Source organism: Hypomesus nipponensis, chromosome 28, assembly GCF_054491055.1.
Source record: "Hypomesus nipponensis isolate SF chromosome 28, ASM5449105v1, whole genome shotgun sequence".
Lineage (NCBI taxonomy): Eukaryota > Metazoa > Chordata > Actinopteri > Osmeriformes > Osmeridae > Hypomesus > Hypomesus nipponensis.
The window spans coordinates 7,727,590-7,742,358 of NC_140388.1; the positions used below are offsets into that span (position 1 = coordinate 7,727,590).

Genomic DNA, 14,769 nt, shown 5'->3' on the forward strand with positions numbered 1-14,769 from the left:
ATATATATATGTATATGTATATATATATATATATATATATATATATATATATATATATATATACATATATATATATATATATATATATATATATATATATATTACATACAGTATGATAGATTACAAAATCCTGCCCCTTCCATATGCATTATTTGTCAGTTGCTTTGGATGAAGACCTGTATATCCCAGTAAAGCTCAACAGGTTATGCATAGCATAAAGGAGACAGTTAACTAACAACTTAGTAAATACATTTTTTAACATGATATAAAAGATAAATAATTATGTTGCTGGTAACCTTAACAACAGACTATACTTCCGGTAATGTTGTAGATGTTAAGGAGTTGTTTTACCTTGACAGGTTCCTCCTTCACTGGTTGGGGCTAACGTGCACATTCCCTTTTAAACCTCCCCTTTAAACCTCCCCCTGAAGACTAATTGCCCCCCATAAACAGCTGAGAAATATGTTGACATCCATTTCTTTCCGAATTCATCCCCCTTTATATATAAAAAATAAGCTATGATAAAAAAGGAGTTAATACATTTATCATGCAATATGTTGGTCTTTGCTTGCAGTAGTTATGGGTTTGTGCAAATATAATAAAGACATCCATACAATGGCTTTTACCACACCAACTTGAAAAAAATCGTTGTGTGTATTTATTGTGTGTGTAGCATGTCCTTAACTCAAGAAACGTACAAGGAATTGTATGATTTTACACATGTTTGAATGTCATTGTCCTGATTGGGGAAGCCATTACATAAGAGTTTGCTTTCTAATGTTAATGTATTAATGCTGATGCTGCTCTCTCAGTTATCTCTCTTCTGTAATAAAAACAGTAAAGAAGAACACTATGACACCACACCCTCTTGTTATCAGAAGTGTGTCCTTATCGTTGACCCTAGACGTTAACTAGTATTAAAGGTTCAACAACAGTGAGATAACATGATAGATCAAAAATGTTCTGGACAGACACAGCAATTGATTATGAGGCCATGAGGTTCCAAGGCCAACTTGGAGTGTTGGTGCAGTTATGATAGCTATTATCCGATTAGTTCAATCCTGAAAGACATATTTGCTGTATGCTGTCCTGTATTCAATGGGATGATTTTGGACGTTACTTTAAAAACTGCTGATCAACAATTTAAAATATAAGATATAATATATATATGAAAGTAAGAAAGTAAGTAAATAAGAAAGGACCAGGATGGGTGAAATGAGATCTGATTGGTGGGATTTTACAGGTGGTTAAATTATCAGCGCCTGTCAGGGGCAGGGCTTGGCAGCGGTCGATGACTGCTCGGACCTCTCCGATCTGCACGCCGTTATACTTGCCGGAGATGGACGTCCACTGGGTCTCCCCGTTCCTGTAGGTGCGGCTGAGGCGAGCCGTGTAGGGGATGTCGGCGATCATCTTGCGGCCCTCCATGCGGACGTGCAGGAGTGGTTGGGGGGGATCTTCAGCGCCACGGACACCGAGTGGCTCAGGGCCTCCACGATGGTGGTGCCCTTGGAGAACTGTTGGGTCTTCTGCCCGCTGAGCTCCACGCCTGCGCTGCCGATGAAGGGGATATTGGCCGTGATGCTCGCCTTGATGCCCAGCATGGTGGAGCGGCCGATGTTCCAGGTGGTCTCCTCCTCCATGGTCTTGGAGAGGGTGACCGTCTTGACCACAGTCCGGCAATCGTTGTTGGTCGCCACAGACTTTTGGATGGTCTCAGGGGGGTAGTGGAACATCTCCACCTCGTCGATGGTGTACACCACGTGGGAGATGTGGTGGTTGTAGGCGTCTTTGTTAATGTTTAAGACCTGGTAGCTGTCGTACGAATACACAGCTCCGTTATAGGTCAGAAAGACGGCCTTTTGAATTGGCACCACCTTACCCAGGTCGTACTCGGTCTTGCCCACGTTGATGCTCTCCTTGGTGCAGGTCCCGACAGAATTTTTGGGCACGGAGCCATCAGAGCCATCTTTCCACTCCAAGTACTCAAAGTTGTCTTGGTTGACCAGGAGTTCAAACACACGGGCTTTGTGCTCTATACTGTCCAAGGGGTAGTAGCAGTAGGCGCCTTTACTGGGGGTGTAAAACCCAGAATCGCAGAGGGATTTGCAAACGTAGTCGGTGCGATCAGAGTAATCGTTGTTTATGGCCACAGCTCCGTTGGGGAGCGAGCCCGTCCATTTCAGCCACTGCAGGTTGACGTTGTCCCCAAACAGTCGGTTTAAACACTTATAATATGCATAAATATAATTAAATGTATATAACTGCTATAATTATTTCAAGGTTACAGACTGTGATCCAGGGTAATAAAACAATTATGCAAGACTTCCTAACTTGTGTAGGCTATCTCCTTCACATTGCTATGTCATTTCACTTACCATTTACTTTTGACGTCCTGGTTTTGATATGACTGATGCCACTACCGAAATGAAATCAAAAGCATAGAACTCCACCAATTTAACACTTTACCCTCCGTTGCACGGAGCAAAGCACGGTATTGAAATGAGCGTGTCTAGACAAATCTTGAATTCTTGGCTAAAGAATGTCAAACACGTTGCGGGTTTGGCTCTGCTGCAGTTGGTTGAGTAGCCAGACATATCAACATTTTATTGTTGGCAGATATGATCGCGTTGTTGTCCCTAGCAAAACGTAGGAAGGATGGGGTAAAGACTTTTACTTGAGGCGTCTTTAAAGAAAGGGCATGACAGTAATATCTCTAATAATCTATGTACATATAATTCAATGTGGTGCATCCCTGGTAATAATCACTTTGGATATAATATTATTCATTTAAAAAATATGAGTCTCTTCCCAAAAGTGGTCTCTTGGCTCAACTTGTCCCCGATAAGGGGTAAGTCTCCTCCCTCCCCTTTCTCCCCCCATATATCCTCCTCCCTCCCTTTCTCCCCCCATATCTCCTCCCTCCCTTTCTCCCCCATATCTCCTCCCTCCCCTTCTCCCCCCATATCTCCTCCCTCCCCTTCTCCCCCCATATCTCCTCCCTCCCCTTCTCCCCCCATATCTCCTCCCTCCCCTTCTCCCCCCATATCTCCTCCCTCCCCTTCTCCCCCCATATCTCCTTGCTACCTGGCATATGGACCTTCCATTCTCTACCTCTCCACTGTTCTGTCCAAATCCACAAGAGCAGTTGAAGCCCTGTTCGTCTTTCGTTTATATGAACGAGGCATGATGGTTTTTGGTCTAAAATTCAATATGTCACATTATTTTAGAGATCAAATGTAAGAATGTTGTGTAGTTAGTTAATGCTGTGCCATTACGTAATATAATAATAATAAAGACAAATCTTAAATTGAGCCACTGGCTCAACGTACCCCTAGCCTGGTCCTAACCAGACCCTTGTACATTTCATTTGTACAGAGGGCCTGGGATCGCTCCATTGACAAGCGTTAACTTCCTTGAAGGCGGGTCCTCTGTTGAAGTTTAAAACTATTGGATCTGCCCAGAGCCACTCTGATCTGCCATAACCAATCGCAAGCGTTCGCCTTAGCCAACTCCTTCACCACTACTGTAATGGAGCTAGCTGCAGTAGCTGGAAAATCATACTTTTCCCAAACCCCGTGGGGAGGAGGGCCACAACATCATGGCCAACAACAAAACTCAGCAAGGAATGTTCTTGCTCCAGCTTTAACTTATGGATATTCGGCAGCGTTGCTACAACCGCAGAATAGCTTCGCTCGCATCTTTCTCCGCCGCCATTACTGAACTACTCAAACTAGTGCACGACATTAACGTCATCGTTCTCAGCCACTCACTCTGTTCGCTGATTGGACCTACAATTTTTTTTTCTTCTGAAAACTGACTTCAAAGTCAAACTCCCAGACCTAGTACAGAAGCAAAATCCAAATTGAGCGGAAGTACGTAGGAGGGCAGAGCCAGGCTAACTTACCCCTACCCTGTTGGCTCAATTTACCCCACACCCACCATTTTAACAAACTTGCTTCATCCAGCTGTTTAGAGCCAAAGTCATGCCAACAGTATTAGCCTCATGTTGTAGCAACCTATAGCACTAACACATCTTTGAACTTCTTTCAAACTTGACTTTAATAAATTTTTTGACTCATTGAATGTACAAAAATTATTTGGAAAGGTTAAATTTTTGGGGAGGAACTTAAATGTGCTTTTCACGTCTTTCATTAACTTCTCTTTTCTACAGTGTAGGTGAAAAGGATGACAATCACTAGTCTAGTGAATAGGCGTTGACTAGTATTAATACAGATTTCAAATCCATTCTCTGCCTGCATTTTAGGCCTATTGTGTCAGTGTGTTACAATGTATTTAGACTTGACTGGGTTCCAATAGATCGTGTCAGATGATTAGGCCCATTTAGTACTGCATGGCACAAGTCCAGCTGAAAAACAATGTAAAGGGATTGTTTATATAGGTATGTGTGGTGTAGTGAGCTTATTACTGTAGTTATTGGGCATTTTGGTTTAACTTTCAGTAAATTATATGCATGCCCTTCTAAGAAGCATTGTTATTTATCTGAATTAATTCTCTTGGATTTAAACTGTAGTGTACATTTTCAGTGTTGTGAAGCATTCATGTGTTCACAGTATGGGGTTTATTGTTTAGGAGCTTTACAAAAGAAGACTAGCGAATACATTTGTACTCGGAATTAAATTTATTTCAATTACACACGAATATCTTTGAGTTGACTTCCATTTGTTAAACTGTCCAAACTTTGCTGTCTTTATTAAACATGAGGAATTCTAGGATTCAGCCTAAAGGCCAATTTATACTTCTGTGTTTTTATGGACACGCACACAGGGAACACCCTCTCCGTCAAGGAACTCCCTCTCCGTGCCCTCTCTGAACCCCTCGCAGAGCTCTGCGTGCACCTCCTGATTTTCCTGACTATCCGTCATTTTACGGATACCCCTTGGCTGTGATTGGTCCGTACTAAGAACTGCTTGAGTCAGGGGTGGAGGCGGGGGTTGCTGTGACCAACAAGAAAACAGGATCCTTTGACCGCCATTGTTGTAAGTTTTTACAATTCATATTTCAGCTAAACAGTACATGTGACGAGAAATGGGCAGTGTAGTTCCTGAAAATGTGCTTATTTTATTGATGAAACGGCTCATTTGTAAATTTGCTCTGACTTTTCGATAACCTAGCTAGCATCGCAGTGCAGCGCTATCTACTGTTCTGGCTGTGAATTGCTTTCAGCACACAGAGCTGTCGGAGTAGTATAAATTCAACCAATCCGTCCGACTCCGTGCGTGCGTCCGTCCGTAACGGAGTCGGAGAAGTATAAATCGGTCTTAAGGATGCAGGGAATGAAGAGGGATCTGACAGATCCAGATTTTACAGGTGGTTAAAACATCCGAGTCTCTCAGGGGCACGGCTTGGCATCTGTCACCGGCTGGCAGCGGTCGATGACTGCTCGGACCTCTCCGATCTGCAAACCTTGGTACTTGCCGGAAATGGACGTCCACTGGGTCTCGCCATTCCTGTAGGTGCGGCTGAGGCGGGCCGTGTAGGGGATGTCTGTGGTCATCTTGTGGCCCTCCATGCGGACCGTGCAGGAGTGGTTGGGGGGTACATTCATCTCCACAGACACTGAGTGGCTATCTTCCTCCACGATGGTAGTGCCCCTGGAAAAATGGCCGGTCAGCTCAATGCTGAGCTCCACCTCTCCTTCGACGATAAAGGGGATGCTGGCAGTGATCTTCTTCGTGGCGCCCACCATCAATGAGAGGCCGAAGTTCCAGGTGTTCTCCTTCTTCGTGATCGTGGACATGGTCACCGTCTTGACCACAGTCCTGCAATCATTGTTGGTCACCCTGGACTTTCGGATGGTCTTAGGCGGGTAGTGGAACATCTCCACCTCGTCGATGGCGTACACCACGTGGGAGATGTGCTGGGTGAAGTTATCTCTGTTGATAGTCAAGACCTGATAGCTCTTGTACCAGTACTCTTTTCCCTTCCAGGGCAGGAAAAAGGCCTTGTGAATTGGCACCACCTTACCCAGGCCGTACTTGTGTTGGGTCACAAATTCAGTCTAAGTTCCTAAGTTCGTTTCAAAACCTAAGTCCAAAAATTTGTTTCAAAACCTAAGTTCAAAACAGCACGGAAAACGGGAGCAGAGTATGATGCAAAGTGTTTATTCGAATCTAACACAGAGGATTGATTCCAACAAACGGGAGCATGGTCTCGAGATCAGACTCAAATTTTTCTCCGGACATTTGCTTTTATATTTTTCCTTCAATATTTTTGATGATTTCTCATTGGCACAGTACATGTTGTCACATTGTCACAGAATTTGCATAGCCTGGCCATTCCCCAACACTGTGGCCACGCGAGGCTTGTAGTTCAGGTCACCTGGAGTTCAAATCCATAAATTTGTTCTCAGTCGCTTGTAGTTCTCTCTATCTGGGCCTTGTAGTTTTTTATGGTTGAGGCCTACACACATACGTTTTCCTCCGGCTCTCAAACTCTGCTTATCTGGGCTTCCATGTCTGGCTTATTTCTTCTATGTTTAATGTTACTTTTCAATCCATCTACTCAATTGCATCTGGTTATCCATACTATAGAATAATATAGCGTATAAATGCACAAAGGTGATTTTTCAATAATATAAAATAATACATCATATAAATGCACAAAGGTGATTTAGTGGTTTCACATCAGTTATATAGTACCATGATTGTTTTCTCCTTCGTCATGATTACAACAGTGTGTTAATAATTCTTCATCACTTGTTTTTGCCCACATAGACACTCCCCTGTGTGCAGGTCCGGACAGCATTTGTGGGCACGGAGCCATAAGAGTGCTTCGTCCACTCCAGGAGCTCAAAGTTGTCTTTGTTCACCAGCAGATCAAAGTCACGGACCTTGTGCTCTTTATTGCCATAGGGGTAGTGGCAGTAGGGGTCTCTACGGGAGGTGTAAAACCCGGATTCGCAGTTGAATTTGCAAACATAGTCAGTGCGTTTGTTGTAGCCACTGTACACTGCCACAGCTCCGTTGGGGAGCGAGCCGTTCCATTTCAGCCACTGCAGGTTGACGTTGTCCCCGAACGAGAAGGGGGACGTCTCGGGCTGTTGGTTTTCAAAGTCGGCAGGTGTCAGAGGACCTTTGACAGGATCCTGGCTGAGAGAGCGGGGGACTCGGCTTCCGAACTGTGGGTTCAACATCGACACTGCAGACAGGGGTGGAATGGCAGAATACTTGTGAGGTGTCAGACACTGCTGTGGTCACCAGTAGAAGGACAATTGACAATACAAAGATGGGTCGATTACTGTTTTCAAATACTGTGAAATACTTGCACTTCCGTGTTGCAAGTTGATTCCTTTCACTGACTGCAACACAATTACACTTCAAGACTCAGCTGAAAGGCTAATGAAAACAGCCCTGCTCTCACTCACACCTAAATGTTATTCATCCTTGTCTGACAACAAAACATCATTTATTCATGCAACATTTTGTAATGACAAACGTAATCTTGTAATACTGCTTATAGGCTGTAACCACGGCTAAGGAGTGTTACCTCTCTTCTTCAGTGAGTTCCTCTTGACAATGTTTCTCAGGCTGGCTGGAGGGTCTGCAGCCTGGACAGCGAGCAGACCCAGCAGGGCCACTGAGAGGACCATCCAGACAGACCTCATCTGCAGGGAGCACGGACCACGAGAGAGACTGAGTAATGCAGGAAATAACGTTTGCATTAAGTTTGTATTCATTTAACAGATGTTTTTATCCACAGTAAGGTAGGAATAAGCATGGATATAGTAAAGCAGAAGATAAAGGATCAGAGATGCACAGCTCTTACACAGGGGTGGGCAAAGACACATCCAAAAGTATTTTAAAATAAAATACCAAATACCTTTATTGTAAGTGTATCAAAATAAACTACAAAATCCAGCCGCTACAATATGTATTAAAATAAACGACTGTATTTTTATATTTTAAAAATACTTTTACAAGGGAGCATAAAATCTATTGAAAACCCTATCTACAGGCCTATTTGATCTATTGCTTCACCATTTACATTTATTCATTTAGCAGACGCTTTTATCCAAAGCGACTTCCAAGAGAGAGCTTTACAAAAGAGCATAGGTCACTGATCATAACAACAAGATAGTCCCAAACATTGCAAGTAACCAAAACATGAAGCATACATTGTGAAAAAGCTAAACAAGTGCCAAAAGGGAAGACCCATAAGAGCATGCAGTTATACAAGTTACAAATTAAAACAACATGAACCACAAAAGTGCAGGACTGTACCTGTAGAAGAACAATCAACAGTAAAATATTTCACAGCGAGTACAAGACTTATCTTCGTTATATCTAACCTAAAAGAGCAACGAGTCACTCAATAAGAGTCATTGTGATCCTGGAGGAAACTAACTAACAAGTCCAGCCAAGCATTCTTAAGTGCTGTTGTACTCCCGGAACACCAGGAACTCACCAGTGCGGAACTCACCAGTGCATTAATTCAGTTGATTAAATGGACAATGTTTGATAGCAACAGCTTTTCTCTGCTTACAAGTCATGCAGTGAATCTGACATATGCAATCAGTGTCACACCCTAAGTCTATTCACCTGTGCTACTTGTCGTCCCCCCCCCCACCCCCCCCCCCCCCCAAACACACACACGCACCCTCCAGCTGCTCCCTATGTTCTGATTGTTTCCTTGTGTATTTAACTTCTCTCTCACTGTTCTGGTTGCCAGTTCGTCTTGTGTGTTTCCCAAGTCGTCCCAGACGGTTTTTCTCAGTGTTCCCAGAATCTGTATCTAAATTACCCATGTATCGAACCTTGCCTGTCCATAACCTGAGTCAGCCCGACGTTTTTGGATTCATAAAATACAGTTACCTATTATACCTGCCTCGATCTGCTGTCTGCATTTGTGTCTTGACCTGAGCCGCGACAATCAGTTGACAAATCAAATATCCCTGTGATCAGAGAAGCCTATATTCGGGCACAGCTGGCGAAAACTTAACATGGGCTGGAAGTAGCAATCTAACGTGGTCTGTGAGGGCTGCTACACAAGTGAAAATGGTTGTAAGTAAGATAGACTACAAAAAATAACACCAGAACTTACCATGAACTGTACTTTTTCTTTATTTTTTTCGCAAATTATGCAAAAAATCGATGGAAAGCACCTTACCCAGCTAACACAGTTACGTTGCCCTTGCGTTGCCGCAACGTCACTCGTTGACCAAATATACGTTGCCGCAACGTCTTTGGCGACGTTGCGGGACCGTGCATCTGTGGGTCGCCAGTAGGTTGCCGCAACGTCATCTTGTAACGTCGTGGCAACGTTATTTTCCGACGTTGCCAGTCCGTAACCGCAACCTCCTAGCAACGTAATTTTCCGACGTTGCCAGTCCGTAACTGCGACGTTAATTACTAACCTATATTTCTCAGTTCTTTTGCGTATATTGGGGCGGTTCATATGCAGACCTAATTTGCCCCAAATGCTACTTGTTCTTGTATAATAGGCTACATAGCCAACTTCAGGAGGACTATGTTTGTGTGGTGTGTTGCCTAACTCAAGCTAATCATAAACAAGGCAGCATTTCCATGTAACATTCAGTCATTTTATTTCAAACAAAGTGCCAGTGAATACAGTGAATGAAACAGTGAATGAACATCTTCTGCCAGTCCCCGCTACAGGTCCTGTCTGTTGGCCCTGACAATGAAGCACAAAATAAGTTAGTGTCCTATCAACATAATTGCACGTATGAAAGGGGCTATACAAGTCATAAAATAATCCCATCTAGAATAATATACATCATCAACAAAAATATTATGGGATTCTAGTTTTTGGTCACATAGCCATGTGAAAGGTTGGATTGGGAAGCTGCCATCATCATTCATTCACCTGGCTTATTTTGAATGGGCTGCCGTGGCGTGTTTGAGTGTCTACGCTGTGAGGAGCTCCACAGCCTTCTCTCCTATTCCCGTCTTCCACTTCATCACAGCATCTGCAATTAGAAGTCATGAACTTATTGTTAGCACCAATTTGAACGTTGAACACTGCGTGTAAGCCATAGTTCATGGCATCTCAAAACACCTACCACTCACTTTCGGAACTACAGCACCTTAAGGCGCTCCTGAAGGTCTTTGAGTTCAGCCTGTGTTTGGGCCACCTGTAGGTCCATCACTGGCACCTCTTCAGCATGTTTGCCCTGTCGTCGCCTGAATAGGAGAGCCTCTCGCTGGTTCTCCTCCAATGTCTCCATCTTCTGGAACATAACCTGTAATGTGTCTGTCAGTAAAGACAAGTAAAACAAGTTTACAAGAGTTAACATGATTGGCATGCACTGTGGTTCTTCTAGATTAGCTGTAACATTGATGTAAATAACACATGTTACCTTGAATGGCTGTATACAAGGCATTAGTAAGACAACATTTGTTGTTTTGACAAATATGTATCCCCCACGTTTCTGAGGGATACATTTTCTGTCCTGATTTCAACAAGTCTGGGCAAATCACCAATTACAGTAAACATTTTTGTGATGTCATAGACTTCTCACAAAGTATTTTACAGTATTTTTAAACTACAAAATACAAGACACTGAAGTATTTTGATACAAAATATGAAGCTATTTTTATCAACCCTGTCAAATACTAATTATTTTTACTATAATAGCGCATGTAAAACGAGAGTTGCATTCGATAAATCAATAGGCGGCCTATCTATTACAACTACGTCATATCAACGATCAACCCTTTTTTGTGCATGTTAGCGTTTCCTTAACAATTCAACAAACCTAAAAGGAATTGTATGATTTCATAAACGTTAGAATTGCCCTAAATGGGTAAGCCATGACATAAGTGTTTGCTTTCTAATGTTAATGTATTAATGCTGATGCTTCTCAGTTATCTTTCTTCTGTGATCAGAAAGTGTAAAGAAGAACACCGCAACACCATACCCTGCTCTTGTTATCAGGAGTGTGTCCTTATCATTATCACAATCACTAGTCTAGTGAATAGGCGTTGGCTAGTATTAATAAAGATCTAAAATCCATACTCTGCCTGCATTTTAGGCCTATTGTGTCAGTGTGTTATAATGTATTTAGACTTGACTGGGTTCCAATAGTGTGAGATGATTAGGCCTATGTAGTACTGCATGGCCAAGTCCAGCTGAAAAACTATATAAAGGGATCATTTCAATATTATGTGTAGTGAGCTGATTACTGTAGTTATTGAGCATTTTGGTTTAAATTTCAGTTCATGCATGCACTTCTAAGAAGCAATATAATTTTTCTGAATTACTTATTTTCTTGGATGTAAACTGTAGTGTACATTTCCAGTGCTGTACAGCATTCATGTGTTCAGAGTATGTGGTTTATTGTTTAGGAGCTTCGGAAAAGAAGACTAGCGAATACATTTGTACTCTGAATACATTTATTTCAATTACACACCAATATCTTGTGGTTGAATTCCATTGGTTAAACTTTGCAAACTTTGCTGTCTTTATTACACATGAGGAATTCTAGGATTCAGCTTAAGGATGCAGCACATGAAAAGGGATCTGACAGATGCAGATTTTACAGGGGGTTAAAACATCCGAGTCTCTCAGGGGCAGGGCTTTGCATCTGCCACGGGCTGGCAGCGGTCGATGACTGCTCGGACTTCTCCGATCTGCACGCCGTCGTACTTGCCGGAGATGGACGTCCACTGGGTTTCCCCGTTCCTGTAGGTGCGGCTGAGGCGGGCCGTGTAGGGGATGTCGGCGGTCATCTTACGGCCCTCCATGCGGACTGTGCAGGAGTGGTTGGGGGGGACCTTCAGCTCCACGGACACCGAGTGGCTCAGGGCCTCCACGATGGTGGTGCCCTTGGAGAACTGGAGGGTCTTCTCCCCGCTGAGCTCCACACCTCCGGTGCCGATGAAGGGGATCTTGGCCGTGATGCTCGCGGAGATGCCCAGCATGGTGGAGCGGCCTATGTTCCAGGTGGTCTCCACCTCCGTGGTCTTGGAGATGGTCACCGTCTTGACCACGGTCTGGCACTCGTTGTTGGTCACCCCGGACATGCGCATGGTCTCAGGCGGGTAGTGGAACATCTCCACCTCGTCGATGGCGTACACCACGTGGGAGATGTGCTGGGTGTAGGCGTCTTTGTTGAGGGCCAGGACCTGGTAGCTCTTGTACCAGTACTCATCTCCCTCCCAGGGCAGGAAGAAGGCCTCGAACTGAGGAACCACCTTACCCAGGCCGTACTTGTTCTTGCCCACGTAGATGCTCACCCCGGGGCAGGTCCTGACAGCGTATTTGGGCACGGAGCCGTAAGAGTCCTCCTTCCACTCCAGGAACTCAAAGTTGTCTTTGTTGACCAGCAGTTCAAACTCAGGGGCATTGTACTCACTATTGCCATAGGGGTAGAGGCAGTAGGGGCCTTTGCTGGGGGTGTAGAACCCAGACTCGCAGTTGAATTTGCAAACGTAGTCGGTGCGTCCGACGTAGCCGTTGTAGATACCCACAGCTCCATTGGGGAGCAAGCCGTTCCATTTCAGCCACTGCAGGTTGACGTTATCCCCGAACGAGAAGGATGACGTCTCGAGCTTTTGGTTTTCAAAGTCGGCAGGTGTCAGAGGGCCTTGGACAGGACCCTGGCTGGGAGGAGGGGGGACCCTGCCTTCTAGCTGTGGGTTCAACATGGGCACTGCAGACAGGGGTGAAATGGCAGAGTACTTGTGAGATGTCAGACACTGCTGTGGTCACCACGCAATTCACGATACGGAGATGGGTCGATTACTGTTTTCAAATACTGTGAAAAACTTGCACTTCCGTGTTGCAAGTTGATTCTTTTCACTGACTGCAACACAATTACACTTTAAGACTCAGCTGAAAGGCTAATGAAAACAGCCCTGCTCTCACTCACACCTAAATGTAATCCTTTTATTAATTCATCCTTGACTGACAACAAATCATTCATCTTCATCCAACATTTGCAATGATGACCGTAATCTTGTAATACTGCTTGTAGGCTCTGTAACCACGGCTAAGGAGACTTACCTCTCTTCTTCAGTGAGTTCCTCTTGATGATGTCTCTCAGGCTGGCTGGAGGGGCTGCAGCCTGGACAGCGAGCAGACCCAGCAGGGCCATTGAGAGGACCATCCAGACAGACCTCATCTGCAGAGAGCACGGACCACGAGAGAGACTGAGTAATGCAGGAAATCACGTTTGCATTAAGCTTGCATTCATTTAACAGATGTTTTTATCCAAAGTAAGGTTGGAATAAGCATGGAGACAGTAAAGCAGAAGATCAAGCATCACAGGTGCACAGCTCTAACAGCAGTTTGTTTGGAACAGTACACTACGTAACAGTACTGCTTTCATTTGTGGTATAAATAATAATGCCCACACTTTGAATAGAGGTATATGTATATAAATATAATTATCACAAGGTTATGGACGCAAGTACTTTCATTATTTTCTAATCTTAATCTTGCAAGTACTCCCTTTTCAATCCCCAAGCATTACGTTGTGCAACATGAGGACAGTGGGGAGATTTGCTTCGAGCTAGCAGGTGTAAACAAATCAAGGAGCTAATGCACTCACCTTTCCAGTCTTGTCCCCTAGTGAGTCATGTGCCGGTCTCTCTCCAGGTTTATATAGCTGAGTTAGGAGAGGTCGTAAAGCAGTCTGCGCACTCTCACGCTCTGAGACCAAGGGGAGAAGGAATACTTTGTGTGACTGTCGGCTATGTGTGTGTGTGTGTGTGTGTGTGTGTGTGTACGTGTGTATGCATGTGTGTGCTTTTATGTCTGCATTTGTGTCACGTTTTTTGTCTGATTGCTAACGTGGTAACTATCGACTCATTCAGGCTCTATCTAATGCCACATACATGACATCTCTATTCCATGTCAGTCAAAACAAACTGCAGGTGAGGCTTGAGGAATGGAAGCTCTTGAAGAATTATGGATCAGAACAACACAGTAGAACTCAAGGTCAAGGTCAGGTTCAAGACAAGTTTGAGGTTTATTGCAGGGAGGTCAGATGGCTGAGCGGTTAGGTTTATGGCCTATTAATCAGAAGGTTGCCGGTTTGATTCCCAACCATGCAAAATGTCTTTGTGTCCTTGGGCAAGGCACTTCACCCTACTTGCCTCGGGGGGAATGTCCCTGTACTTACTGTAAGTCGCTCTGGATAAGAGTGTCCGCTAAATGACTAAATAACATTTATTAATTTTTTACATTTAAATGTTAAATGTAAATGTAGCCAAGTCTACCGGCAAACAGCAGCATTGATGTCTCTACCAGCACAGAGAACAGTACGTGAAACATATTCCCTTTCTTTGGTCTTTGGTGTTGCGAGAGAAGCTGGGACTATACGATCCTCAGACATCACCCTCATCATCAACCTGCCGACGATAACGGAAGGCCAGATAAACGAAGGTAAAGCCAAGATAACGAAGGTGGAAAAGATAAGGTATGGGGTAACTAACGAGATAAAGGATTGAGAGGAACAACAGAGAGAGTGGTGTTGAGAAGTCAGGGTTACTGCCAGCTCTTCTGACTATCTGTCACGATCGCACTTTCTTCATGACACAGGTCTTTTAAGGAAAGATTATTTGCTGCTTACAAAAACAAAATAACTAAATGACCCCTGATGTATTTGGCTCTGGTGTCGTTGATTCATACAAGCAGCAGGGGGCAGCATTTGCTCAACCGTGGAAATGTTTGAAAAGACTTGAGGATTTGCTCAACCTTTTAAGAGACTTTGATTCTAGTTCACTGTAACTAGAATTACAGTTAAGGGTTGAGGGTCTCAGAGAAAACTGTATGTTTAACAAT

General features: G+C 43.9%; 2 protein-coding genes and 1 pseudogene across 2 annotated transcripts; all 3 read right to left on the reverse strand.

Moving 5' to 3' along the window:
• Positions 1–952: 952 nt before the first annotated feature.
• Positions 953–4,996, reverse strand: LOC146219810 (natterin-3 pseudogene; annotated as a pseudogene).
• LOC146219811 (natterin-3-like) lies at positions 4,700–7,627 on the reverse strand. Its single transcript, XM_084694988.1, has 4 exons — positions 7,510–7,627; positions 6,720–7,161; position 6,457; positions 4,700–5,998 (listed from the first exon to the last, which is right to left on the reverse strand). Exons 1-4 carry the CDS (start codon positions 7,625–7,627, stop codon positions 5,354–5,356), a joined length of 1,206 nt encoding a protein of 401 aa, XP_084551114.1. The 3' UTR covers positions 4,700–5,353.
• Positions 7,628–11,546: 3,919 nt separating this feature from the next.
• Positions 11,547–13,105, reverse strand: LOC146219812 (natterin-3-like). Its single transcript, XM_084695114.1, has 2 exons — positions 12,988–13,105; positions 11,547–12,634 (listed from the first exon to the last, which is right to left on the reverse strand). The coding sequence occupies exons 1-2, from the start codon at positions 13,103–13,105 to the stop codon at positions 11,547–11,549; spliced, it is 1,206 nt and encodes a 401-aa protein (XP_084551240.1).
• Between the last annotated feature and the right edge of the window lie 1,664 nt (positions 13,106–14,769).

Excerpts from the sequence above, each read along its gene's own strand:
- LOC146219811 (XM_084694988.1), bottom strand. The coding sequence starts at position 7,627 with ATGAGGTCTGTCTGGATGGTCCTCTCAGTGGCCCTGCTGGGTCTGCTC. Across the intron at positions 7,162-7,509 it reads GAACTCACTGAAGAAGAGAG|TGTCGATGTTGAACCCACAG; the intron begins GTAACACTCCTT and ends CCCTGTCTGCAG.
- LOC146219812 (XM_084695114.1), bottom strand. The coding sequence starts at position 13,105 with ATGAGGTCTGTCTGGATGGTCCTCTCAATGGCCCTGCTGGGTCTGCTC. Across the intron at positions 12,635-12,987 it reads GAACTCACTGAAGAAGAGAG|TGCCCATGTTGAACCCACAG; the intron begins GTAAGTCTCCTT and ends CCCTGTCTGCAG.